The sequence below is a fragment of the Triturus cristatus genome, chromosome 8 (genome assembly GCF_964204655.1).
Source record: "Triturus cristatus chromosome 8, aTriCri1.1, whole genome shotgun sequence".
In the NCBI taxonomy this organism is placed as follows: domain Eukaryota; kingdom Metazoa; phylum Chordata; class Amphibia; order Caudata; family Salamandridae; genus Triturus; species Triturus cristatus.
In genome coordinates this window covers 462507600-462535532 of record NC_140591.1, presented here as the reverse complement: position 1 = coordinate 462535532, position 27933 = coordinate 462507600, and the positions used below count along the sequence as shown (strand labels likewise).

The 27933-nt window shown below is 41.6% G+C and overlaps 1 protein-coding gene across 11 annotated transcripts in view; it reads right to left on the bottom strand.

The window, feature by feature from the left end:
* Window positions 1–3668: 3668 nt before the first annotated feature.
* Window positions 3669–27933, bottom strand: part of SETDB2 (SET domain bifurcated histone lysine methyltransferase 2) — a 617221-nt gene continuing 592956 nt past the window's right edge. For 9 of the 11 annotated variants that reach the window (XM_085621902.1, XM_085621904.1, XM_085621899.1 and 6 more), the window contains 2 exons: window positions 6247–6318; window positions 3669–4658 (listed from right to left, as the gene is read on the bottom strand). In XM_085621902.1, the coding sequence (XP_085478028.1) occupies window positions 4541–4658; window positions 6247–6318 (190 nt within the window). In that variant the 3' untranslated portion in view covers window positions 3669–4540. The remainder of the gene's footprint in view (window positions 4659–6246; window positions 6319–27933) is intronic. The other 2 variants (XM_085621901.1, XM_085621903.1) reach the window with 1 other exon arrangement.

Sequence of the window (27933 nt, the reverse complement as noted above, 5' to 3'; positions counted from 1 at the left end):
AATAGACATTCCCTGAGAGCCGGGAGAGATCAAGCATGTGCCTTATTAGCATTATTGGCAAGAATGGTGTAAAAACAAATTCAATTTATTCTAATGACATGGGAGCTTGTGTGCTTGATTTTAGAATTAAACTTATGTGGCCTTCAGCTGTCTTAGATGGGGTTCCAGGGCATTGTAATGGCACTTTTGAAAAATAATTAGCAGGATTTGTATCTTTCCCTGGACGGTGAACAATTGTGTCGCTGGATTCTGGTAATCTCGGACCACAACGCTCAATATGAAGAGGCATCTTGGCTTTAGGATTGCCAAATATTGTCACTAGTGCTTGATGATCGGTCATTACTGTGAAAGGCGTTCCATATAAGAACACATGGAAATATTCACAAGCCCACACCACTGCCATGCTTTCTTTCTCAGGTTGTGAATAAGCATGTTCAATTTGTGACAAGATTTTACTGGGTTAAGCCACAATATGTCTTTGGGCTTTTGGCTGTCTATTGTACTGTGCAAAAATCACACCCAACTCAAGAGGGCTAGCATCAACGACAATCTCTGCATGAAGCTAGGGATCAAAGTAGGCCATTTCAGTGGCATTTTCAATGACTTGCTTGATTCTCTTCAAACCTTCCTTGCACTCACATGCCTAATGAAACACCACATTCTTTTTTTCGTCAATTCTTGTAACAGTGCACTGACTGCAGCAAAGTCTTGTATGTATCTAGAACAGGAGCTGGCCATCCCAAGGAATGAACGTAACATAGAAATGTCCTGTGGGAAATTAGCAGTAGATAGCTCCTGCACTCCGGCCTGATAAGGTGTCATAAACCTATTAGAAAAAATATATGGAAAAAGAATTCCAATTTTGTCTTATGAAATTCAAACTTGTCAGCATTCAAAGTCAAACCAGCTTCATTTATTAAATGATATATTAACATGAGAGCTTTGTCATGCTCCCTCTGAGTAGCTCTGTAGACTAATATGTCATTGCCATAGTTGAAGGCATTTAAAACGGGCTGTATGATACATTAAATGATGTCTTGGAAAGGTTCTGCAACAGATGACACACCAAAACCCAGATGCTTATAGCAAAACAGACCAATGTGTGTAGAAAGGTTGTAATGCACCTGCAATTCTCTTCAAGTTCCAACTGGAGATATCCTTTGTTTAAGTCGAGTCAGGAGAAAAACTTGGCACCATTAAATTGAGTTATCATATCAGCAAGGTACGGTCCTGAATGTCGTTCTCTCTCAATTGCCTTGTTGGCCTGATGCATGTCATTGCAAATGCGTACACCTCCTTCACTGTCCTGTTTAGGCACTACCACTATGGGAGAAACCTATGGCGTTGGGCCAGTGGAGCGTTCAATAATATTGTGTTTAAGCAACAAATTAAGCCCTCTTTCACCAGCTTTTTGCAAGTGAAGTGCAATTTGTCTGTGTCTTGAACATCCTCGTTTATGTTATAGGTTTGTATGTAGCTGTACTTTCATAGTTTTGAGCTTTCCTAATCCACAAAATAATTAAGGAAATGTACTTACTATTTCATGATGAGCATTCAGAGTGTAGTTCACTGATATTAGTACAATTTCCACAGCGGTGTTGAAACTGAACAGACAGGCACTTGAGACTGTACTTTGAACCCCTGTTTTCTTGTCTTTCATCATAGCTACAAGCGAGTCTTGACTTTCTAAAGGTATCAACACAGCCTGTGTATATATACTTGAGTTTTTGAGTAAGTTGTGGTAACGGAGACGATTCACAATGTTTCTCCTCAGGCACAATGTTGATCGATGCACTGCTATCAATAATAAAAGGTATCGAACATCCATTTATCTTGAGGGTAATCTTCGGACATTGTTTGTAGGTCTTTGGTGTGTTTTCATGTCGATCATTCTTTTGTCTGTGTTTTTTCTTACATTCAACTAGTCCCACACGTGCATGCCTCTCTGACATTGAACAGTTATCAATGTCACGTTCACTTTAAACAGACGCTGAGGAACTCTTTGATGATGATTTTGATGATGATCAACTTTGTTTGGTGTTGATTTGCCTCAGTTGGTGTGACCGTTTGGCCTTCTAGGAGATCATCGAGTGTCGTTGATACAAAGCTCGGTCGCCCATTTTGCTGTGATGCGCTTGCTTTTCCCTTTGCCTTGTACACAGTCACAAAATGGTTCGCTTTGCCACAGCCGTTGCAAACCTGTCCTATGGCGGGACATCTACTGTTGTGTGGAAACAGCAATCTACATATGAAGCAAATTATTTTTTCCTGTGGGGACATCAGTTTGCATCCGTAGCTTAATTTTCCATGTTCATGACAGACGCACTCTGAGCACCTTGTCGATTAGCACGCTTTTCAGAGCGGGCAGCCCTTATGGACTGGCTCCAAGCTCAGAGTTTTCTTCAGCGTTTGTCGTCTAAAAGAATCTGACAGACATCCATCTATCACTCTGAGGCATGTAGCTTTCTCATCATTAAATTCAATGAACTTACAATGCTTTACGAGGAGATCCAGTCTCTCACAACAACAACAACAGCTTTGCCTACTCTCTGGTGTTCCTGACTGAAGATGTATTGTTCCTAATCTATATTTGCACTGAATTGAACTTGACATTCAAGGCTGCTTTGATGTGATTGTATTTCACTTCACCATCCTGTGGTATCTTTTTTATGGCCTCTTTTACCCCTTCACTGGCCATGTTCTTCAGATACTTGATAATCTTTTTGTCATCCGTTTTGTCGATTGAGTCTATGAAATCCTCATAAGGCCCTATCCAAGCAGTCCATCTATTTCCAATACTGTATTTTTGGCAGTAGCAAATGCAGATGGCGGTTTTAAGAAGGCAGCAGCAGTATAACTTTTGGTGGACAGCAGTGGTCTCTCTAACGCTTCTTGGTGACCTTGCTCAGGCAAACCATATCTTCAGCCTTGTGACATGCTGACTTCAGGGTCAGCCTTGACAGTTGGAGGAGCTTTGGCCTCGCCCTTGCTCTTCATTGGAGCTCTTTATTTTAATGTTGATCTGTAGAGTTGTTCTGAGCCCCCACTAGGCAGATTTTGGTGGTGGGCTGTTTCTTTTATGAACAGCTCTGCACACACAAGCCCGGCCTTCTCCCTGGGGCCACTCCAGAGCAGACGGTGGTTCAATGACTTTCTTTAGTTGTTTCAGTAAGTAAGTCTTTTCGTATTCGAATGAGTTGATAAGCAGATAATGTTGAGATATTCAATTGGCTTTGTACTTAAATGTCTCTCGGTAACCATCTGGTTGATTTCTTCTTCATCGCACATCAGATTACAGTTTCATTTGCACTGAATTGTCACAATATGCTGTTTAATATCTGGCTGCATCCGCCATTAGCATTATCAGTCCGTATGACATATAGAATTAATTTGTGCAGTGGCGCGGTACCTCAGTTTGTGGTCTTTTCATTCAATTCTTGGTCACCGATGACTTGGTGACCTGGTGGCATGTGGCGGTGGTGCATTTTGGAGCACACTGTTGCAAATATATCACTGAATCATGGTGTGCTAGAGCACTGTCTATTTCAGACACCACATTGACCACTAATTTTGCACAAACGTGCAGTTTGACTGATAAAACTATGTAGTGCATAAATTGTGATATCAGGGGAATCTAGTTTCAGCAAATATTTATAATTTGAGCATTGCCACTTAAAGTGTCTAGATTTATTTAAATCTTACATAAATATGTGACCATCACACTTTAGAATTACAAAACAAAATGTGCTTCAGTTGTGCCTTACAAATTGTTGATGTTTTTTGAAACATTTGTACAGTTAATTTTCAAGTATTTACATTTTGTTGAGCATTAGAAAAAAATTCACACCCCACAGCTTTTTCTTCCACAGCCCTGTATACCCCAGCAAGATTGTGATACAGTTCACTTAACAGTTCGAGAGAAAGAAAAGTAAACCCCGTTCTCCCTGTTAAAAGAAATAGCAGCTGATTGTCAAAAGACATAGCCTGACATTGACCTCTTTTTAAAATGTAAAGGCATCTTTATTGCTCACTCACCTTCTGGATTCCTGCATGATTATTTTGGGGGGCTGCAGAACCTCCCCCGTACCTCTACTACCAGCCTCTATGCCTGGTAAGGGCATTCAGTAAGCTCGACAGGGGGATGTGCGAAAAAGCATAAATTAATGAAAAAATAAAATGGACAAAAAAATAATTGACTAGAAATAATACAAAGTACGTCAGTTTTTTCGCACGCAAAGGTATATATTAAAAAGGATTATTTTGAACATCTACGTTTTAAAAAAATGAACACAAATCGGTTCTTCTACATGGAGTACAAAAATATCTTGATATGTGCCTATACTTCTTGTCACAGTTTACGCCGATATTCCTCCGCTTGCTCACAGATTTATACGCTTATTTTGCACATCATATTTTTTTTAAAATGGGTAATTCTGTACATTATGAGAATGTCTTTTTGCTGATATGTGAAAGGTCTATTGCACTGGTCAATTTCCTATTCATTTGCCCGCTCCGTGAATGTTCGTTTTTTTTGGACCCATCAAACTATTCTTCTTCTGCACTTTGAGACACCGCAGAGGCAAGGGATTTCACGTTCGGGCAAACTACCGGCTTCATAATTGTAGTCCCACGTTAGTTCTGTTCCTGCTTTCACGTACCTGAAATACAAGTACTTGAGTAAGACATCTTCCAAGACTTATTCCAAAACAAAAACATAGCAATAAAAAACTGTAACCAATAGATTTAACATGAAAAGATAAAGCATCGAAATAATGAACAGAAGAGGGTGTGGCATGTAACTGGACAACCTGGAGAAGAGGATGTAGCTTTGCAACTGTACAACCTGGCAACCTGACTCTGTAGCTCCTAGTAGCTTTAGGCTAAACATTGTTTCTCAATCTCACACACCTAATAGATCTAATATATCAAGTAAGCTGTTCATGTTGATGATTTCTTCATTACTGTTCAGACCGCAGGCCACTAGTGTGATGGGTAATTTGGCCCAATCACAGCAGAAGGGTGCTACCATCAACTAGTGAACCTATGATCTCACACTGTGATCAGCAGGTTCAACGCTGCAGTGTGACAGGTGTCCATAGTGCTCACGCCTAGCCACTAGTGCCAAACAGAGACCGAACCTACTCCAAACTGTCCAAAAATTTACTGTGAGTATAAAAATCAGACACCAACTGGCGTATACTACAAAACCAGCATCAATTATTAAAGGCAAAGGCAGTGCAGTGGCTTGGAGATCTGCAGGAAGAGCAAGGCTGAATGTGGTAATACAGAGTTGGGCTAAATCACGCAGTGGTCTTCAGAACTATGTGAGGCAGGCAGCCCATACCGGGGATGCCACAGTTGTAGGCAGTAAGGGGAAGTCACCGTTGAGTAGTCCAGCACAGCAAGAGCGGAGGCACAGAAGGAGGAATCCAGAGGTGCATAAATGAGGAAACACAGATTCAATTTAGATCCAATTAAGGAGACTCCTCAGACGAGTACTCTTGTAGCTATACCTGCTGTGCCTTAGTTTTACAGAGAGGCCAACCACAGTCTGTGCATCCTAGGATCCTACAAATTCCTATGGGGCACCATCTCAATAAGCAACAGCAAAGTCAAAGGTCAAGCTGGGGTGCAATTTTTTCTTTATGCAAGCATATGCATGAAAAATGAAAAGAAAACAAGGTGCTGGCTAAAGTTCGTAGCCATAAGCTTGCAATAAAAAAAAGTGCATCGGATGGAAATTTTGGAAGGCTATTCTGGACAGTACACAGTGTACAATACTACTCCAAGATAACTGTCACATTTAGAATCAACCTGGTGGTATCTTGTATTGATGCTGTATATAGTTTATCACGGTTTTACCAACCCAAAATAGCCACCATGCAGATACGAAATGTGGTGGCCATCTTGAAATGGTAAAACAATAATCCAGTATTTAGAATACTGTCTCAACATGGTTGCACAGTTCAAAATTAGCAGTCGTGCAGGTTGCATTGACTGGAGAGAAGTAGAGCACTCTGAAAAAGAAGCAAGTGCCTGGCTGGTGTGCTGATGGGTGCTCTTAAAAGGAAAAAAGGGAGTTCCTTGTTACAAGTATAAGGGCAGTTGAAGGTCGTCTCAAAAGGAATAATCAGGCAAATAGGAGGTGCCCAGAAAAATAAAGGAGTGGCCCACCAGGCCTGTACAGAATAGCATACTCATTTTAAGGCAGATGCACAAGGGATGAGGTAAAATATTGTTACTCACAGGGAAATAGTGGTCCGACACGTTAAGCAATGACTGAAACTGGCTGACCCATTGTCTATGCTGTACACTGTCCTGTGTGCAGAAACAAAATGTGAATGGCACTTTAACAGATCAATGACTTAAAAGGGCTAACCAACCAAACCCCTCTCTTCGTGTATATCTGCATTTATTTAGTATCTTATGAATGTTTTCATAACTAAAGGCTGTTAGTCCATTAATAGAGACGATCAAGGAGTTGCTGATATCATTTACCAGTTTTTTGCCGCCTAATATGTTCAACCCTTTATGCGTCGGTAAGTCAGTTGGGTATCTCTGAATTATGAATATCTGATCTGAACAGTCTACCTCTCTGTTATTGGGCTCTATACACTGTGTAATTGATAGATGAAACCCTGCTGTACCAGATGACGTTTTATATGCCGTATCCATGATACAATGTGACAGTGGATTGGTTAAGTTCACAAGTAATGCTCCTACTTAGGGCAACTCAAAAACTGAAAATAACTTTCTTTAAATAAATCGCCAGGATGTTACACTGCAAAGATCAGCACCTAACACACATTACCCCATAAAGGTCTCCAAATTTCAGAACACACAAACACATTGCAGAAAAAGTCAAAATCATTTTAGGAACTTGAATAAAGGACTGAGAAAATATCAGTTAACAGATAAAGTTGTTAATGACATGATATTGATATCTGAATACGCTGTGAATGTACATGATGATGACACTGTTTACAACGAAAGAACACATAAAATGTCAATAAAGAAATGTAAACAAAAAAACAGATAAAAGTTGTTAACGGAAAAACAGGATGCCTTTTTATTTGAATTTCCCATAGGGGCTAGAAATGGGTGCGCAAGGATAAAACCTGGAGACCAAGAGGAGAAAAAAAGTATCAAATGAGAGCCAAGGGTAAGGTGTGCAAGTGGCAGCATGGAAGATCAAGGTGAGGACAAGCTGGGGTAACATTAACATGATGCAGGGACCTGGGGAACAGCAAAACTACTGATGGCTGGAGTTCTCAATTTGTTGGAGAGAGCAGATATTGATAACAGTGAGGTGTGTGTGTCTAATCTTGAGTTGGTTAGACTGGCCACACAACACTATGGGCTTGGTGTGTGTTCAGCTGCACACGTGTCAATACGCTAGTTAGTGTGCCAGAGCACAAATCACAAATTTGTAGATAGTACACATTAGAGAGTTGTTTACGATTTCAAGTTCCGGTTTGTGGAGCAACAGGTATAAGGAGGTGTGGTGAAGGTTTATTTTCATGTTGGACTTTGCAGTAAAGTGTGGGGAGGTTGGAGAAAAGGATTATGGACCAGGGAAAAAGCAACTGGATAACAATCATTGTCTAACCTCATTTAAGGGAAAGTTGATTGTTGAATGGCAGCCAGACTCTTCTTCAGTATGCATAAAAACAAAAGCCAGATTATTTGTTGCAGGAAACATAACTGGTGTGGCTGTATCGTTAGTTCTTCTGGAGAGCGCCCGCTAGGCTAATGATGCACTATAGTTTCATGAAAGGTATGAAATGATGGGGAACTGATCACAAGATTCTGATTTTTAAGCAGGAGTATGGGGAAATCGCTTCTACAGATGGCGATTAAAGAAATGCGGTTGAGCAATCCTGGAACGTGGAAGTTTAATGTCAGTCCTAGTGGAGTCTGAGAAAAAGATAATTGGAAAAAAACACTTTAGTGGGAAGACTTTATTGTACATTTTTTTTTTACAAAAACAAGTAGACTTATTTTCAAGAAATTGATAGCCTGTGCGGACTCGGCATGTGGATAGCAGCGGGAGTAGAGCAGATATGATTTTTGTTAATATGGTGAAATTGTTTGAGGAGCAAAGATGAGAATTCAACCAAGACTGGTGGAAATAATAGAACCAGAATAAAGGTGATCTCTATGTTTCAGGTCTGATGGCAAGTTCTAGCCTATACGAGTAGCTTTCTTGGAGGATACTGTGGTGAAGTTAAAAGATAAAGTTCGGAAGGAAAAGTGGGTTAAGCCATCTAGTAGAGAGACGGTTTGGTCTAAATGCATGTTTCTCAGGAGTTTTTATGCTGTAGAAAAAAAAACACTTGCCTGTGGAGTTGTGAGATATTTTCTCTATCAGTTGCTCCCTCAAACAAGAAAAAAGAAAAAGTAATACATTCATACTCTGTTGGAGTCTACTATTTCACTCAGGAAAACCAATAATCTTGAGAAACTCCAGAGCAATTCTCAATTTGAAGAACATTTTACGGTTCAGCCTCCCACACAGAGGGAGGTATGCCAAAATGCTTTACCTGGGTGACTCGAGAGATTAGGAGAATACAGGGTTGGAAGGGAAATAAATTACAGGAATGGTTAGATTTCACTTTAGGGTCGGGTTGGTACAGCAACTAATGCAAGTTGGCAAAAAATTAGGAGAAGAAGGATGGAGGAGGTGCCAGAGGGGCCTCTATTGGGTTAACGCTACATACATTTATATGCTAACATCAGGGACACTGGAACTATGCGGTAAGAGAGGGCCAAATTATGCGATAAAAGGTTTGAGTAAATTATGCAGCAAGAAAAAACAGATTATGCAGCATAAAGTGGCACATTTTATAACAATACTACTTCATTATTTCATCATTTTTAAACTTGTAACATTGTATGGTCATTGGTTGCACCTCATTAGTATCAGTTTAACACCCAAATATAGCAATAAGTAACATAAAGGTGATCAGTCCAGCTTTTCAAAGGGCCCTTCCATGCACTGCAACACATGTGCGCTGCATTTTTGGGATCTTTTAAACCGTTTGAGCTGAAAACAAAACTTTTTGTTAGTTAAAATCAGCAGATTATGAGGCAGATGATAGATTATGCGGCAAATCAATATTCATGGGAAATGTGCAGCGGCCACACAATCGCATATATTCAATGGCACTGGCTAACATGGAATAACATACATGGAGATCCTGTATTGAGCAGTTTTAGTGATAAGGTTAGAGGTATCGACACTCCGGACCCCTAGCTCTTTTCCACTTCACTCCTGAAGTGATGCATCTGCGACAGTTCAGGTATTCTCTAATGATGTGGAGGCAGTACGTCTTGTGATATGTGAGTGGCAGCAGCGATACTGTAGTTATAGTTAGGGTTACCAGAGATAGGAATTCCACAGATTTTTCACCATTAATAACTTTGCGTCGAATCTCCAAAGAACTTTCCAAACCTATTCCTTTTTCTACATTGATGGAGTATGGAAAGTTTTGCAGAGATTGGTCAAGGGGGAGCAAAGATAAGAGGGGGTCCCAAAACCCATTTGGGCACCAATGCATTTTTCCATGGATTTTGTACTCCCGCGCAGCGGCCATATGCCTAGTTAGATTTCGCTGAAATATGGCAGGATTACACATTATGGTTTGCAGCTGTCCCTTTTGGGTACTACAGGTAAGTATTATTAAGTTATAAGGAATTTTAAATTAGTGATATCAGTTGTTGGGGTACTTTCGCAACATTTCGTGGTATTTCGCAGCGGTACACAGCGATGAAAAGTCAGTATGTGATTGGCTAATGACTGCCTTTACAAAAGTTAAATGCAGCCATGTTGTTTTTAGATTCACTTTGGCTGTGTTCTGCATTTTGCCCTTAGATATCGGTAAGTATTAGGTTTGATATTTGTCCCTACCTATTACCACTTTAATAAAGTGATAATAGGTAGGGAAAAATATTTATAAGTTTCAGTATATTTAAAAAAAAAAAGTATCGAGTCCTGCGGTACTACCTTGGGAGTACGACGGTACTTAAAATAAATAAATGTTACAAAAAACTTCAAAATACACTGTGCTAATGAGAGTATGGAAGAATGGATTAGACTATTGTATGGGTCTGGAGCAGCCCGTCTTTGAGGCCAGGGGGTTCCCACGCAAACACTACAAGATCTGGAAAAGGTGGACGGACTATAGAGGAATATGGTTAGAGCCGCCGGTGGAGGAGGAGACCCATGTGTTGGGGTAGTTGCTAGTAGGGTCCAGTGGCCACAGAGGGGGCACGTGGGGGTACGAGTCATGAGGGTGGGATATATGGTTGGCGGGAGTGGAAGAGCAAAATTAGGCGGCAGGAGTGCGATCACAAGGGAGTTGGGGAGGGAGGGGGGCGTTCAGGGAGGGGATACCAAGTGTTTTCGAATATGCATTTGTCATATATGGTGATTTTACCCCCCCCCCCACTTTTTTTTTTCTTGTTTACCATATGTTTTAACATATTTCTGTCATTTGCTTGCCGGTATATGTATGATGAATATGGCAGACGTCTCTGGAGTACAGAACCCTGCGCAGTGATAGTCAAATTGACACAATAAAATATGTTTAAAAAAAAAAAATACACTGTGCTACACTATATTTTACAGATACAGTGTATTTAAATTTTTTGTAAAATATTTAAATGTTCACAAAAAATGTCGATAGAGTAAAGCTGTAAGACCTACAAATTACTGTGCTAGTTAAACATTTTTTTTTTCAAGCGCAGTTCACCCTGAATTGCTGGTAAAATATATATAAAATTATAAATGCATTTATCTAACTATTATCACTTTTATGAAGTGGTAATAGGTAGGGAAGAAATTTTAAACCTACTCCTTACCTATTTATAAGGCCCTATCCAAGAAAGCAGTGAAAGTGTCCTGAAAACGACATGGCTGCCTTATACGTTTTGTAAAGGCAGCCATAAGCCAATCAGATACTGCCTCCTTAACGGTATGTATCGAGACACAATATATTACTAACTATTTTAACACTTATAAATTTAACACTACTTACACTTTGTACACCTACTACCAAAAATTCCCATTTACACCTCATAATCTATATTCCTGGCACATTAGATGTACATCCGTTCACACACTTTCATGCTATGTCTGTTTCAAGTACCGTACTCGACTCTACGCCATTCGACTCTATGCTATTAAACTATACGCAACTCCACTCTATGTCACTAGACTACATACCACTGCACTCTACGCTAATCCACTGTATGCCACTCCACTCTACACTGATGCACTGTACGCCACTCAAGTCTACCACACTCCACTCTGCACATCTATACTATAAACCACTTTACTGTATGCTATTACACTCTATGCCACTCCATTCTATGACACTGCAGTGTACGCCCCTCCACTCTACACTGTTCCACTGTACGCAACTCCACTCAACACTAAACACTATGCTATTCCAGTCTATGCCACTCCACTCTACGCCACACAAGTATACACTACTGCACTGTACGTTTCTCCAGTCTACACCACTCCAATCTACGACACTTCACTGTACGGTATTACAGTCTACGCCACTCCAATGTATGACACTCTACTGTAGGCTACTGCATTCTGTCCTAAGCCGCTGTACAACACCCCACTCTAAGCCATTTTACCGTAGTCCACTATGTCATTCGACTCCACTGTACGCCAGTACGCTCCACTCTACACCACTGTACGCTACTAAAGTCCCAACAACCCATTGTATGCAATTCCACTCTGCTCCACTACACTGTATCTCATTCCACTCTATGACACTCCACTGCATGCCATTTGATTATACACATCTCTACGGTACGCTATTCCACACTACGCGACTCCATTCTACAACACTCCACCCCACTCCACTGTACGCTATTCCACTGTATGCCACTACACTCTACGCAAATCCACTATACACCCTTCCAGTGTATGGAACTACACTCTATGCCACTACACCGAATGGTATTCCACTGTACAACACTACACTCTACGCTATTCCACTATACTACACTCCACACCACACCAGTGTATGCTACTCCAGTCTACGCTATTCCACTGTGAAACACTTCACTGTTCACCACTCTACTCTATGCTATTCCACTATATGGCACTCAAATTTATATCACTCCAATATGCACCAATACACTCAACGTTACTCCACCCTACACCATTCCAATATATGCAATTCCACTCAATACCACTACCCTGTACCCCACTCCACTCCACTCTACGCTACTCCATTCTGCGGCATCCAATTATACACAACTCTACTGTACGCTATTCCACACAACACAGCTCCACTCCACAACACTTAAGCCCACTCCACTGTATGCTAATCCATTGTATGGCACTACACTCTACCACACTCCACGCCACTTCACTGTATTTCACGCTACACCATTCCATTGTACCCCCACTCCAGTCTACACCACTCTATTGTCTGCTATTCCAGTTTATGCAACTACACTGTATGCCTCTCCACTCTATGCCAATCCACTATGCATTCATCCACTGTATGCAACTACACTCTACGCTATTCCACTCTATGTCACTCCACTGTATGCTAATGCACTGTACACTACTCGACTCTACACTATTCCCCTATAATCCACTCCACTCTATGCCACTACACTGTACACTACTCTGTTATATGTCAATTCACTCTACACTATTTCAATGTATGGCACTCCACTGTACGCTACTACACTCTACGCTATTCCACTATACTGCATTCCACATATGGTTTTCCAGTGTACGCCACTCCACTCTATGCCAATCCACTGTACGCTATTTCACTGTATGGCACTCACTATATGGTACTACACTGTACGCCACTCCAGTTTACATCACTCCACCCTCACTTTAAAGTACTGTCTTGTATGCCACTCCACTGTATTCCACTAGGCTCTACGCTATTTCACTGCATACCACTCCACTTTGCACCACTGCAGTATATGCCACTCCACTATATTCTATTACACTGTACATCACTACACTCTCCGGCACTCCACTATATGCTATTCCACTGTATGCTACTCCAATTTACAACACTCCACTCCACTCTACACTATTGTATTGTATGCCACTCCACTAAATGCTGCTACTAGACTCTATGCTAGTCCACTGCACACCACTCCACTTTGCACCATTCCAATGTATGCCACTCCACTATAAGATATTCTTGTGTATGCCACTAAACTCTCCGGTACTCCACTCTATACCACTCCACTGTATGCTACTGCAGACTACGCTACACCACTTTGCACTATTCTACTATATGCCACTCAACTCTATATCACTCCAATGTGCGCCAATATACTCCACGTTATTCTACTCTACACCACTCCACTGTATGCCACTTTATTCTGTGCTACTAAAGTCTATGCTATTGAGCTTCACGCCCCTCCACTCTACGCCACTCCATTCTACGACACCTTATTGTACCCCACTCCTGTGTACTACTTTCAATTGTACGCTACTCCACTCTATGCAATTCCACTGCACGCAACCCCAGTCTATGACACTGCACCCTATGCTATTCTACTCTATGACACTTCATTCTATGCCACTCCTCTGTATGCATTTCCACTTAACACTACATTGTATCTCACAACACTCTATGCAATTCGATTATACACAACTCTACTGTTAGCTATTCCAGAGTACGCAACTTCACGCTACACAACTCTACCCCACTGTACGCTATTCCACTGTATGCCAATACACTCTATCACACTTCACACCACTCCACTATACGCTATTCCACTCTATGCCACTACATTGTACCCCACTCCAGTCTACCCCACTCCACACCACTCTACTGTCCGCTATTCCACTGCACGTTATTTCACTGTAAGGCACTCCACTATACTACACTGTACACCCCTCCACGCTATTCCACTCTACTACACTCCACACCACTCCCTTCTGAGCTTTTGCACTGTATGCCACTCTACGTTATTCCACTGTACGCTATTTCACTGTTTGGCACTCTACTGTACGCTACTACACTGTACGCCAGTCCCCCCCCTCTCCGTTCCACACTGTTGTATTGTACGCCACTCCACTTTATGCCACTAGAAGGAAAAGTAAATTACGTGTATTCCTAGTTCTGCATCATTGGTATCCTCACGGAAGTCATTAATACAGAATATTTCCCTTTTTTTATTTATTTTTATTTTTGCCAAAAGAAAAGATAATGTACATAACATTGTTTCAAAAACATAGTAGCCACACACAGTGAAAGTAAGAAAAAAGGTGGGGGCAGGGGTTGGGAGGGGAATAAAAAGAAAAATCAATATCACTTAGTCCCAGTGTAGACAGAGCCAAATTCGTTCTATTCTGGCTCGTGAAGAAGGGCCCCTGACCTTAGCTAGAGCCATTTCCATCTCATACACCCCTCTCAGTAGCTGCCAGAACTCCGCAAGTGATGGGGGTTTTGACTCGATCCAGACCCTAGCAATACATAAGCGACAGCAAGCCATAATAATAGAAAATAAAGCAACAGAGATTAAACCGGGGTCCTCTATAAATCCCATCAGTATCTCTTTCTCAGAAATGATAATTTTGCTGCCTGACAGGTTACACAGCTCCTTAGTAATCAATGTCCAAAAAACCGAAAGTTCCGGGCAGGTTATAAACATATGTCTAATGTCTGCAGCAAAAAGTGAACATTTAGGGCAGCAGGTCTTTAGTGTCGAACTGGGCGTAGCCCACTTAGAGATAATTTCGGGTGTGTAATACAAAAGAAATAACATGCGGTGTTGCTGAAGTTTTAAATTAATAGAAGTAACAGAGGAATTAATAGTCAATAATGACCTATGCAAGTCTGCTGTATTTACACAAGTTCCGAAATAGCGATTTAATTTTTCTACAGCCTGAGCGTCATCATCAGCTACACCTGTAAGAAGGTGTTCATAGATTTTTCCTATACAACCCCTGCCTCTTAACTGTAGTAATGAGCTAGCGGGCTCCCCCTGTGCATTAACAGTCACTAGACCTTCCCCATTGATAAAAAAATCTCTAATCTGCAAAAATTTGAAGAAAGAGTTGTTCGGGACCCCAAATTCGTCGCTAAAAGAAGAAAATGATCTAAAACCGTCCTGATCGTACAATTGCCCTAACTGTAGTACACTGCACCGTTGCCAAATCTTCCAAGCAGAAACACCAAATAGGGACCCCAAACGTGGATTCCCCCTTAGATAAGTGCTTGCATGTAATTCAGGGATATTGTACGACTTTACAATACAGAATATTTCCATGCATCTGCCCGGATCGGAATAATTTATCTTCAAATCTTGAGAACATTATTTTCAGTAGGAGGTAAAACCTCAGTTCTCATATTGTAGAGTTACCTCAAATAAGGCATGACAGGCATGCTTTTTTGATTGAGATTTTATGTCTCAAGAAGTATTCAGCAACATAAAAAGCCTACATTGCAGCACATGACTACAAGGCAACCATGAATATAAATAGAAACATTTCCTTTGAGAACCTGCAGAGACAGAAAATGAAGTGAAAAAGGGGCCTGGCAGGTCAAGAGATCACTGAGTGGAAGAAAACAATACACTGTTATTTTAAGGAGCCAGAAGCTTCCCTTCACAGCATGCACTGTACTGGCAGTTTGGCTCACAGTATCAGTTCTTTTTGAACGGCCTTACAATTTGCAGGAAGTACGATATATATATAGCAATTGTATTGTCAACTGGGGAGGAGGGAGGGTTGTTTGTGACTTTGGTGAGGATACCTACCATGCAGAACTAGGAATACAAGTAACTTTTCCTTCTGCATAGTAGCATCCTCATTGATAGTCAAACACAGAAAAGAACAGTATATTCCTAATTCGCGGATGTCAATACAATGCAATATGAAACACAACACTGATCTTGAATGTACAAAAAAACAGGTACGAGGAACAAAGAGTAGCTGTAAATAAATATATTTTTCAAAGCTGCCTGGCCTAGCAAGAAGTCTGCTCTTGAGTCCTCATCTAAACAGTAGCGTTTAGTAAAAGTGTGAACCAACTTCCCTGTGGCTGCTTTACAAATTTCTGTAATTGGAAGATTTCTAATCCAGACGACAGAGGCAGCCTTACTAGGTGTGCACTGGACTTTAAGTTTACCTGGAAAAGGTTTTGTTAGTTAACTGTTAACAACAGGATATGCAAGAAACTATCCATCTGGCTATAGCCTGTTTTGACAAAGCTATACCAGTTCAAGGCCATAGTTTATGAACAACTGATTAGTTTTACGGATTTCCTTAGTTCTATCCAAATAAAACCTTAGAACTCTCAGCACATCTAAAGAATGCAGAATTCTTTCTGCTGGTGAAGAGGGGTTATTGAAACAAGTTGGCAGTGAAATTGTTTGATTACTGTAAAAATCTGATGTCACTTTTAGTAAAAAAAAGAAGGATATATTCTCAAAACTGCTTTATTCTTGTGAAAAATAGTGAAAGGTTCCACAGAAGATAGAGCTTGCAGCTCACTAAACCTTTGTGCTGATGTAATAACTACAAGAAAGACTACCTGTGGGTAGATTTGATGCAGGTCTAACATCCTGATTTGTTGTCTTTTGATGAATTTGTTTGCATGCCTTAGGTCGGGTATAGGCCAGTTTTTTCAATTTCCAACTGTGTGTCTATCTTGGGTACCAAAAAATATCTGGAACAGATACCTTTTACTCTTTGCGAAAAAGTTTTTGATTCCTTTTTCGTTCTTTCCATTTTATCATCAGTGTATGGACCCAAAAAGAACAGCACTGGTGAAAGGGAGGTTCATGAATATTTTTTGAGCATCTGGTTTAAGAGAAGTCAGCCTGAGCCATGATGACCTATGGAGAGATATTGCCTTACAGAATTGAGTCACTATCAAGTCCGCCTCATCTATGGCTGCAATGATGGATTGGTTTGAAACGGTTTGTCCTTCTTGTACGATTTCCATGAAATCCTGTCTTTTGGTATATCATTTGCAAACATAGTCAATGAATCCCATAAGGCCTGAGCATAACTGGCCAATTGTGTAGACGCACTCGAGTTTTTAAATGGAGCCGCTGCAATTACATATTTTTCTCCACATTGCGTCCAATCTTTTGCTTTTCTTTTCAGGAGGGACTGAAAACTCTGAATCCAAAGGATGTTTCTTTCTTACTGCAGACATGAAAACAGAATCAGGCTTAGAGTCTTGCCTTAGATAAATAGAGTCTTGTTCCACAGCTTTGCATTTCATATAAAGATGAGGAGTTGCCCTTTTAATCGTGATTGGACTAAGAAAATTCTATTCCACAAGCTCTGCAAATCCTGGAACCATGGGTAAAGTGAGTCTTGGCGAATATATTGGTTATAATGTTTCCATAATTACAGAAAATGAGGTTTGTGGCGTCTGCAACTGGATGTTCAGATTGTTAGCACCTCTGACCACCACATCCCGAAAAGCCAAAACATAATTAATCAGAGACGTTCTTGAAGGTGACGCTGCCGGAGAAGTGGTAGTAGAGGTAGAGTAAGAGTCACAGGAATAACTTCTAGTAGGAGACGAAGACTGACAAGGGGCTATTCGTCTTTTATGTCTTCTTGACGTTGAATGTTTTGGAGTATAAAATTGTCGATGGTCTTCAGTATGAGGAGGAACTGTTGGTGTAAGCCTTGGTTCTGGAGCTACAGGACCAGGTATTGTACTAATACGTGAAATAAGTCTTGGAGGCAAATTAAGAGGAGGAAGGTGTTCCCGAACAGGCTCATCCGGAGGGATTACCAAGGTTGGTTTAGTTCCACTGTCATCACTGTTGGAGAGAGTCAGAAACTGAAGAAATTGGTATGTCTGGTTACGTCAACGGCGATCTTCTTGACGTCAAGTGTCTCGACGGCGATCTTGATGTTGATATTCTGGAAGCTAATCTTCTCAAAGTTGAAAGATGCTATGTCGGTGTTGTATGCTCCACCATAGACAATATCGCCGTTGACAACTGTGGTGCCGGAACAGGCAATGATGTCGAACGTAATGGTATTTGAGGAGCCGTCGTTGGCGCTGTCGTTGTGCTCCTCAACAGCGTGTAAGTTGGTGCTGAGGGCTGTCTCAAAGACGACCGGTGTCTTGAATGGTGAGAATGCCCAGAATGATGGAGATAACAGTGTTTTTTATGTTTTCTCTCACTGGATCTTCCTCTATGGGAGTCTTTAAAGTGAGAGGTTATTGTTGCAGAAGAAATAGCCCCCTCCTCTGTTTTTACTTTTATTCCTCCCAGTGTACGTTCTCCAGTTTTCCACTCAAGCAGATGCCCGCTCAATCCTTCAGGGCTCTGTTAGACATATTTTGGCAAAACTCACACTCCTTAACAGAGTGAGAGGCAGGCAGACAGACCGCACACACTGAATGTGGGTCTGAAGAGGCCTTTTCTCGTCCACATGCAGGGCACTTCACAAAGAGTAAAGGCATTCTCAAGAAAAAATGGTGAAAATGTAATAAAACTTCAAAGATGGCGAATGAGGTAAGAAATTTTAACTTTTGGATTGAAAAGTAAAAAAATGAACTGGGTAAAGTAAATCAGAAAGTGTTCTGAGAAGCTCTCAGCATGATCCGGAAAAAAGAACTGATGGTGTGAGGCAAACTGCCAGTACCATGCATGCTGGGAATGGAAGCTTCTGGCTCAGTGCATTTTGTTCTTACACTCAGTGAACTCTTGACCTGCCAGGCCCCTTTTTTTACTTCATTTTCTGTCTCTGCAGGTTCTCAAAGGAAATGTTTCTATTTAAACTTGTGGTTGCCATGTAGACAGGTGGTGGTATGTGTTCTTTTTACACTGCTTAATACTTTTTAAGACATAAAATCTCAGTCATAAAACCAGGCCTGTCATGCCTTACTGGAGGTAACTCTACAATATGAGAACGGAGATATTACCTCCTACTGAAAATAATGTTCTCAAAATTTGAAGAAAAAGTGTTTCGGGATCCCAGAAGATGCATGGGAATATTCTGTGTTTATTATTATCAGTGAGGATCCTACAATGCAGAATTTAAGCTATTCCTCTGCATGCCACTTCACTTTACACCAATCCAGTGTATACCACTCCACTATACGCTATTCTAGTGCATGCCACTATACTCTCTGGCACTTCACTCTACGCTATTCCACTGTATGCCACTCCAGTCTACGCCACTACACTTTATGCTGTTACACTGTACGCCACAACACTCTACCAAAACTTCACTCTATGCCACTCCACTGTATGCTACTGCAGTGCACACCACTACACTAAACACTACTCCACACTATGCTATTCCTCCATAGAACACTCCACTCTACGCCACTCCACTCGACTCAACACCACTACCCTGTATGCCACTCCACTCTACACTACTCCACTGTATACCACTCTATGCCAATCCACTTAATGCTATTTTACTGTATGGCACTGCCTGCCACTCCACTCCACAGTGTGCCTCTTAAGTCAGTGGAACTCCACTCTGTTCCACTGTATGCTGCTCCATTCTACGCCAATCCACTGTACCCTATTTCACTGTAGCATTAACCTTTGTTTTTTTCATTAATATATATATATATATATATACATATATATATATATTGTGCAGCTATGTTCAGAAGGTCTCTTTTCTCAAGATTTTTCTCCAGTGGTATTCTAACTTCTTCAGGGGTTGAAGTTGTATTTGGGAAAATGTGAATTGTCCTATTCTCATATTCATGCTTCTTTCTCTCTCACAGCCCCTTGGGTCCATAAACGGCATTTTCCTATTTTATTACCGCCACAATGGTAGGTCTTATTCTTCTCAGGTTTGGGCATACTGAGTCTGTATGGTTGCAGAGTTAACTCGGCATGGTAGGTTGGGATTTTCCAGCAACCAGCCCTTTACAAATCCTCCTTCCCTGTTTTACATACTCCAGAATATGGGAGTTCATTGCTCCTTGGTTGCATTGTTTGTTCTTAATGCACGTGATGCCACTGTTCACTTTAGTAATTAAATTTCGATGTGGTTAAGATCTCTATTGTGCTTTGCAGGTGTTTGAACTTAGTGTTTGCCTGTGTTCCCTCTCCAAACAGGTTCAACCTGTTCTCCAGCAATGCTAAAGTTTCATTCAGTTTAATGAAAAGTTATTTTGAGCAGAGCAGTAGTATACTCAAGTTTCACTAACATATTCTGTATATTTGATCTTGATGGTGAGAGCTCCTAGGGTGTTTTTTTGAGAACTTCAGGTAGCATCCCCTTTCACAATGTCTGCATATGTTCCTTTTAGAAACAAAAAAAATCTTCTTTAGGTCTCTCCTACCTTTCTGATGTGGTCTGACATTGCAGTGGTATTCTGCAGTGTTTGCAGTGCTAAAGGACAAGCCAGAAAGTTAGGGCTTTTATCCTAATAACCTCTTCTCTAGATGAAGATGGCCCATGTTAACCAACACAGCATGTGTATACAAATATATGCCACCTCCTGCCTATGCTATTACTGGATCTTCTAAAGTAGGCAAGGTTCCCTTGGGCTACCTTAAGGTGTTCTGGTGTCAACTACCGCTTTCCTCTTCCCCAGAAGCCCAACATCGATGTTCATATCCTGGCACCTGCCCTTCAGCAATATCTGCACTCTACACCTGTATAACTTTCAGTGATACATTTATATCTTCCCATGGTGTGTGTCTTGATTACTACCTCATAATTGTCCTCCTTGAACACTATGAGCTACCGTCCCACACCGAAGAGTTCACAGCCCCAGGAGAGATGCCTTGAGGGACAGACAGCAACTCTGTAGGGTGTGCACAGTAGCATACAGAGTTTCAACAGCTGAAAACACAGCAGTACAACATAAGACCAATACAAATTCTCTGCCTATATATTAGCACTATGTGATAAGACCAAAACCCCTTGGACAACAGACTCGAGGGAAAATAAGGAATATGCCAGGGACACTAGAGCTCCAGATTTAATAGGCAGGGATGTGGAATTGCTATAGCCGGACGCACGGGACTTATTGTTTGGGGTCAAGGGCAACAAGGTTTCATGTGTATTTTGTCCTTGGGACAAGTAGGCCCAAACCCCTACAGCACAAACCCTTTGGCTGCCAGTTTACAGTACCACATTATGGATCAGGGAAAGACATTGCCTGCAGTTAAGGAAATATTTGTGCCCATGTGTTAATGCTGTTCAAACTTGTATTTATGGTTCATTAATGCAAAGCCTTTATTATTAGGGTGAACGCTCTAAGTAAATGTTGTAAGCTCAGATTGCACTGCTGACAGTGGTTGCAGTATAAAAATGTGTACACATGTTTTCTATGTTTAGCAATATGAGTCTATGTATAATGCTCCCAGAATGTTCTATGATTAGATGCAAATGTTTGCAGAAGCTTGTAAGCAAGATTGATGATTATTTGCGATAAAAATAAAATGTTAAAAAAAAATTGCAACATTTCACTAAACTACTGTTTAATTTTGGGTACCATTTCTTTGCAGCATCACTTAGTAAAATGTGTAAGCTAGTATTTTCCAAAAATATTCATAATGGAAAATCAGTGTAACTAGTCTCAATACAATTATGGGAAACAAAAATAAAAAAGCATTGGTAACACCAGTAGGTCTGAAATTGTTGGTCAGGCTTTTGGTTTTGTCAATACGTGACTTGTTTTGGCATGGTTTCTGTAAAACCTTATTAGGGTCGAAGCTGCTGGCCCTTACCTTTATAACAAACATTGGAAAAGGCTAAAATTGTTTTGGTCTCAAAAAGCACACATTGCCACAGTAGTTTCTGGCACTGAACAAAACTACTGTGTGTCAATATGCTCCTTGTAAAAGAACAGAATACTGTCACTCACAGTGAAGCTAACCGATAGACAGAGCGAGAGAGACAGAATTTTAATAAACACAAAAGGTCATTGTTAATGCCAGCCCTAATTAGGGGCCCAAATATTAAATAAAGTCTCAAAAGTGCACCCATGTCCTTGCATTAAGTGCAGATATACAGCTTTCTTGAATTCACAAGACTTTACAGAAGTAAGCCAAGAAATACTACTCCTAGAAAATATTGTGAAGTGCATTTTAGCAGAAGCAAATATGCAGGTGTACATTTGCTCATGTGAAAAATCTGAGCGTTTACAAGTTCACTTTTCTCCAATCCTGGAAGAAGTTTTATGTCTGCCATTGTCAGGAGTACATTTCCAACCTTTCCCAGTATGGGAAAAGATGAAAGAAGAGTTGGTGAAAGCCCTTAAAACATGCAAGTTAGTAGGTTAGCACAGACTCAAAAAGGCATTACAAACCTGAAACTGTTGTTTACCATTACCTTCAGCCCCAGTTTGTAGATCTGCGGAAACATGGCACCATAAGGGCATTGCTAGTATTCAAACCCGACTATGGAACGAGTACTGGCATAATTGTAGAGGCTATTTCAGAGCTATTATATAACGAGATTGCTGCCATAATTTGCTGCTGCATTACAAGTCACAAAAGGGACAAGTGTATTTTGTTACAGGACAAGTAGATTTATTGACGCAACCTGCCCCCAGGACAAGTAGATCTTTTTTTAATTCCACACCCCTGAATAGGTGATCTGTCATAGAATAAAGGGCATGTAAAAATGCACAATCTGTTTCTATAAAATTCAAAATTTGTTTCTGAACAATCTGTTTCTATAATTCAAAATCTACCTGCATGCTCTTTCTGGAGTGTTAGATTCTTATCAGTCATGTCAGACAAGGTGCAGAAGCCCAGAAATGTTAAAATTGCCAGGAAGAATTTTAGAGGAAGTAACAGGATGTAACAAATTGGAAAACTGAGGAGGGAGAAGCAGGAACAAAACTTCAATGATGGGAGTCAAATCTTATGAAAAGAACACAAAGGACTAAACAAGAAAGGTATAGGAATCCCAGAGGCTGGATGTGAACTGGCTATCAGCAAAGCTACCTGCAATGTTGCAAGGGCATGCGCAACACTTCTACTTTTAACCACTTGGGCACAACTGACTGTGTTCTGTAGAAAGTGTCCCAGCCAGGGCAGTATTTTGGTATGGACATCTTAAAGGTCTGTCTAAACATTTCTGTTCATGAAAGAACACCTTGAAAGATTCGCGAAAACGCCCTTACAATGATGCAACAATAGCCAGGCTCTACTAGAGGAGTTCAAGGGAAACACCAACTGAAGAGCAAGCACAGCCTAGGTACTGACACAGGTCGCATTAGGGAAGTGCATTGGCCTGAAACATTCCTACCAGCTCACAGAACCTGCCCCATACCTTCAGTTTTTGACAATGGTTGCTGGTTTCTGGGGAAGCACACTAGATATGTAGCTCATTAGTTACACGGGCTTAACCGCATATAAGCCTGAGGAGGTAGCCATAAGGGCTAGTTTACCTTTGGTGCAATTAAAAAAACCTTTATACATTCTACAATGCTTGAGAGACCTTTTAATTTGCATTACCTTCTCTGTTGTACTTGACACACAGAAAGAAAACGGGGATCTTTTTGAAAGAATGGTGAGTCCAGCCATAAATAATATACTGCTCTCCTGTAATATCCGTCTGTATGGTGGCCTGGTTGTCTTACCCACTTCACACTAGTGGGGCTTCTGATATTGGGGGTCTTAACAGGCATTAAGATCATTGTGGAGTGCATGCACCCTCTCCCCTGTAAGACTGCTGAAAAAGGAGTCCTTACTTGCTGGTGATTTCAGTGGGGACCCCCTGCTCTGTGATTGAAGCAGCTATGATGAGACTGGTGTGCTATGGCATTTGAGGGGCTGCTTGAGAAGTGGGTCTCAGTGAGAGACTGCCAAGGGGCATCTCCTACTACTGGCCTTGCCCTCTGGACTGTAGCAATTGACTGTATTCAGCTGCCAAAAGTGGCCCCAGATTGTAATATAGGAGCACTTGTTCACTTATTTGACACCCTTTTCAGAGTTCTTCTTTACTACAGACTGTTGAAAACAAAAGCCAGATGTCTGCCCCCCCTCACCCCTTTTGAACATTTGAATGTCGCAGCCTGCCCTGAATGTGTAATTGTGTGGCAGTGGTGGTGTAGTCTTGCGATCTGGCTGCACATTGCAACAGCAGAGAACAGAGAAGCTGCTTAGTGGACAATATGGAAGCTCTTTTTGGCCCCCAGTCGATCGTGAGCTACGAGTAGCTCGCAGAAGCCTTCAGAGTAACTCCCAGCCTTGAGTTAATTTTTAACTAAGAACTGCAATAAATAAGTGTTGCATTTTCCTTTTAAAGTTAAGGAAAGGCTATATTTCCAGTCCCAGGATGCCTGTTTCTGGTCCAGGGAATACCTGGCTTGGCAGTTCGGGCTGGGCTGTTCCCATGAGGCACAGGGTCAAGACTGATTTGATGCATATGGCTGGGTGTGACCTGGGGATGTGAAGTGAACTAAAGAACGATGATGGATTCAACCCAGATCTGTGACCGGGAGTGAGTGTCTGAAAATGTTCCGCCCTCCATCCATCATCACCTTGTGTTTGCTCTGTTCGCCCTAAGTTGACAAGTTATGCCCAGACGTGGGTTCCTTGCTCACTTTGCCACTGGATTTAAGCTAGCCTGTCTGGTGAGGGGTGTTACCTCGAAACCGCTCCCAGGATGCTGGTTTCTGGTCCAGGGAAGACCTGGCTTGGCAGTTCAGGCTGGACTGTTCCCATGAGGAACAGGGTCAAGACTGACTTGCATATGTCTGGGTCTGAACTGATGTGTCGAAGTGAGCTACAGAACGATGATGGATTCAACCCAGATCTGTGACTGGGTGGTGGGTATCTGAAAAGTTTCAGCGCTCCATCCATCATTTCCTTGTGTTTGTTTTATTTTACATTATTGTCAGGCTGCAGATAGCAGAGCCTGATAATAAACAGTTTTATGACCCATGTGAGTCACAGCGGTTAGGAACTGAAGCACTGAGGTATTCAACTCGTAAATAAAAGTCTTTCTCAATTATATATCGGAACATGAGAACAAAATGGTGTTTCTTAATGCTTTTAATTGAGTTACGATTTAAATGAAGAGTTAACTTAATGATTAAGTTAACTCTTCATTTTAATTTTCTCCCTTTTCAAAGTGTCACAATTACAAACAGAAGGCATCTTGCTCCCACTGCCTGGTAGACACAGTTCCATATTTATAACTGAAAAATACCACTTGTATTATTAAATGGGAGAAATTTAAAGTGCAGAAAAATGTTCCTTATTACGAACATTTTGGAAGAAAATTTTTCTGCACTTTAAATTTCTTCAATTTAAAACAAGCATTTGCAATGAAATAGGTCTTGCATTTACGAGAGTTTGATCTATTGGCATTGTAAATGACAATACCTTGTATTTATGTTTTTTTTTTAAACAGATAAATAAAAGGCATTGTCATCTACAATGCCAATAGCTTGAACTCTCGCAAATGCGAGACCTATTGCACTGCAAACGCGTTAGGAGAGAGCGTGTCATTCCTTTTTCTGCCAGCAAGAGCAGGCAGGATATAGCTTTTTGAGAAAATAGTGCTCGGAGGCTGTAATTAAAGCCTACAGAGCAAAAACATACGTAAAAGGATGTGTCCTCATGGGAGATTACAAAAGGGGAAATGGTGATACTAAGGAGAGACTACTAAGCCTATTGACTAATGAAAAGCCACAGTTTACAATGGACAATGACACAAGCCAATGAAAAAACTGGTGAGTGGGCGGAGCTTCACATCCATACCTTAATAAGGCATGCCTTGCAGAGTAGTGCACGTGCTGCCCAGGCTCGACCTAAAAAAAGGGTTGGATGTTTGTGTTGTACATGTAACAGTGCCACATATAGCGAAAGATACGTCCTGTGCCACAAGTACATACAACACAGGCTTTGAGTCACCCATACACATATATCACATTCATTCACACACATGTTCATACGTCCCCAAAGACCATGCACTTGCTGATGCACATGGCAACCCTATCATCGTACCCCCAGTCACAGTATTTGTTCAAACCACAGTATTGGGCTCCATGGACAGTAGGTTTAAAGTTAATGAAGCTGGGAGATGGGGTGTCTGGTAACAATGCGCAAGTAACTTCACCTTCAGTTGCTAAGGACGATTTTCATTGATTAGAAGTAGCTCTCATTACAGAAAAGGTTGGAGACCCCTGCACTAGAGAGAGTGAGGCGCTCCTCCTTGAAGTGGAGTCCCATGGAGTGACCTAATGGTATTGAAACAGTGCATGCAATGTAATGAAACAATTATAGGCTAATTGATATCAGTACCCTAAACGTTCAATACAGGAATGGTATCTTACCTGTAATCCTCGTTCTCTCTCAGGGGAATCTCGATTGAAATCATACGCACTGAATAGTCCCGCTCACTTGCGGGTACTCCGGAGCAGTTCTCTCAAAGTCACATTTACTTTGCCTTACTTCAGAAAGGCAAGGAGGCACATGTGACACAAATATTATTTTGCAGCCTTAAAACAGGTTAAATTACCAATTACATTGAATTACTTTAAAATTTGGAAGAAAAAAGGCTTAAGTCTTTAAAAGCCACCAGAAAAATTTTAAAAAGGCCTTTTTTAAACGTCCTTCACAAACTGCTTTTACAAGACAAGGGGAAATGTATGGCAATGTAGCTCTAGAGGCTGCTGCAATGGAAACAATGAGAATATGAAACTGCACCTTTAAGGGCACTTTGTCCTTTAGTGTCCCATCATGCCCTGCAGGTGACAGTTTACTCAGTTCTTTTTGACAAACCAATGAGCAGTACATAGTTATGCTTATTTTATCTCGTCCATCAGGCAAGGGGGAGGGTTGCTTATGATTTCAATGGAGATTCCCCTGAGGCAGAAATACGGTTACAGGTAAGAAAATATCCTTTCTCTCTTAGAGGATCTCCACTGGCAATCATAAGCACAGCATAGATTAGCAAGCAAATCCCTAATATTTAGAGAGGGAGGAGATAAAGGGGATTAGTATAATTAAGAAAACACATTTCTCAGAGAGGCTTGCCTGACCTGGGTAAATGCCCTCACATCCGAATAAAGACAAGAGTGTCTTGCAAAGGTATGAGCTCATCTCCAAGTTGCAGTTTTGCAAATCTCAGCAATTGAAATGTTTGCCTCTAGTGGAATGGGCTCTATGTCTTTCAGTCAGGGTTTTGTTGGGCATTTGATATCAACAGAGTATGCACAAGACAATCCATCTAGATAAGGGATTTTTTCTAAGTGGTCAAACCTGTCCGCAAAGGACCATAGTCCACAAAAAGTTGCTTTGACTTCCTAAAAAAGCTTTCCCATCTTGGAAGAACTTCAACACCCTCCTAACATCGAGAGTATGAAGAGATCACCCAGCAGGAGAAGAGGGATTCTGAAAATGTTTTGGCAATTAAATAGTCTGATTGACATGAACATTTGAGATAACTTTAGGAAGAATTTAGGATGGGGGGGCATGCCTGAGGCGCCAAGATGGCGGACGCACTCGAAGAGTGCTCTGGACCCCCTCCGTCATCGCCTGGCATCCGCCCGTCCTCAGCTGCAACTTACCGCTTCCTGAAGTGGATCTTGTTCCCCCACACTGTTTGCTTCGGTCCGGTCCCTCTCGCGAGCGGATCGGACTCGTCCTCGATGAGACCGGTCTTCTTTCTTCCATCGGCCCGGCCCTCAAAATGGCGGCCCCGGCGGTTCCCCGTGCCTAGACGGGTGCTCCCCTGTTACGGCCGCGCCTGCTACAACTGCCGCCGGAGCCTTCACAGTGGACGTCTTCCCCCTGGGGACCCCTCCCCCCAAGATCATACGGTGCTGGGGTGGAGTGAGGGGACCGCGGGGGCCTGCGCTGGTGCCCCCGCTGGGCTGAACGGTGCTGCGACCCGGTAGTGCCCGCCGCGCCTCGGCTGTCACCATCAGACAGCGGCGCTTCTGTTTAACACCCCCGCTCGGACCTGCTGGTGATCCGGTTGCCTGGCGGGGGCGGGGCTCGTGGAGG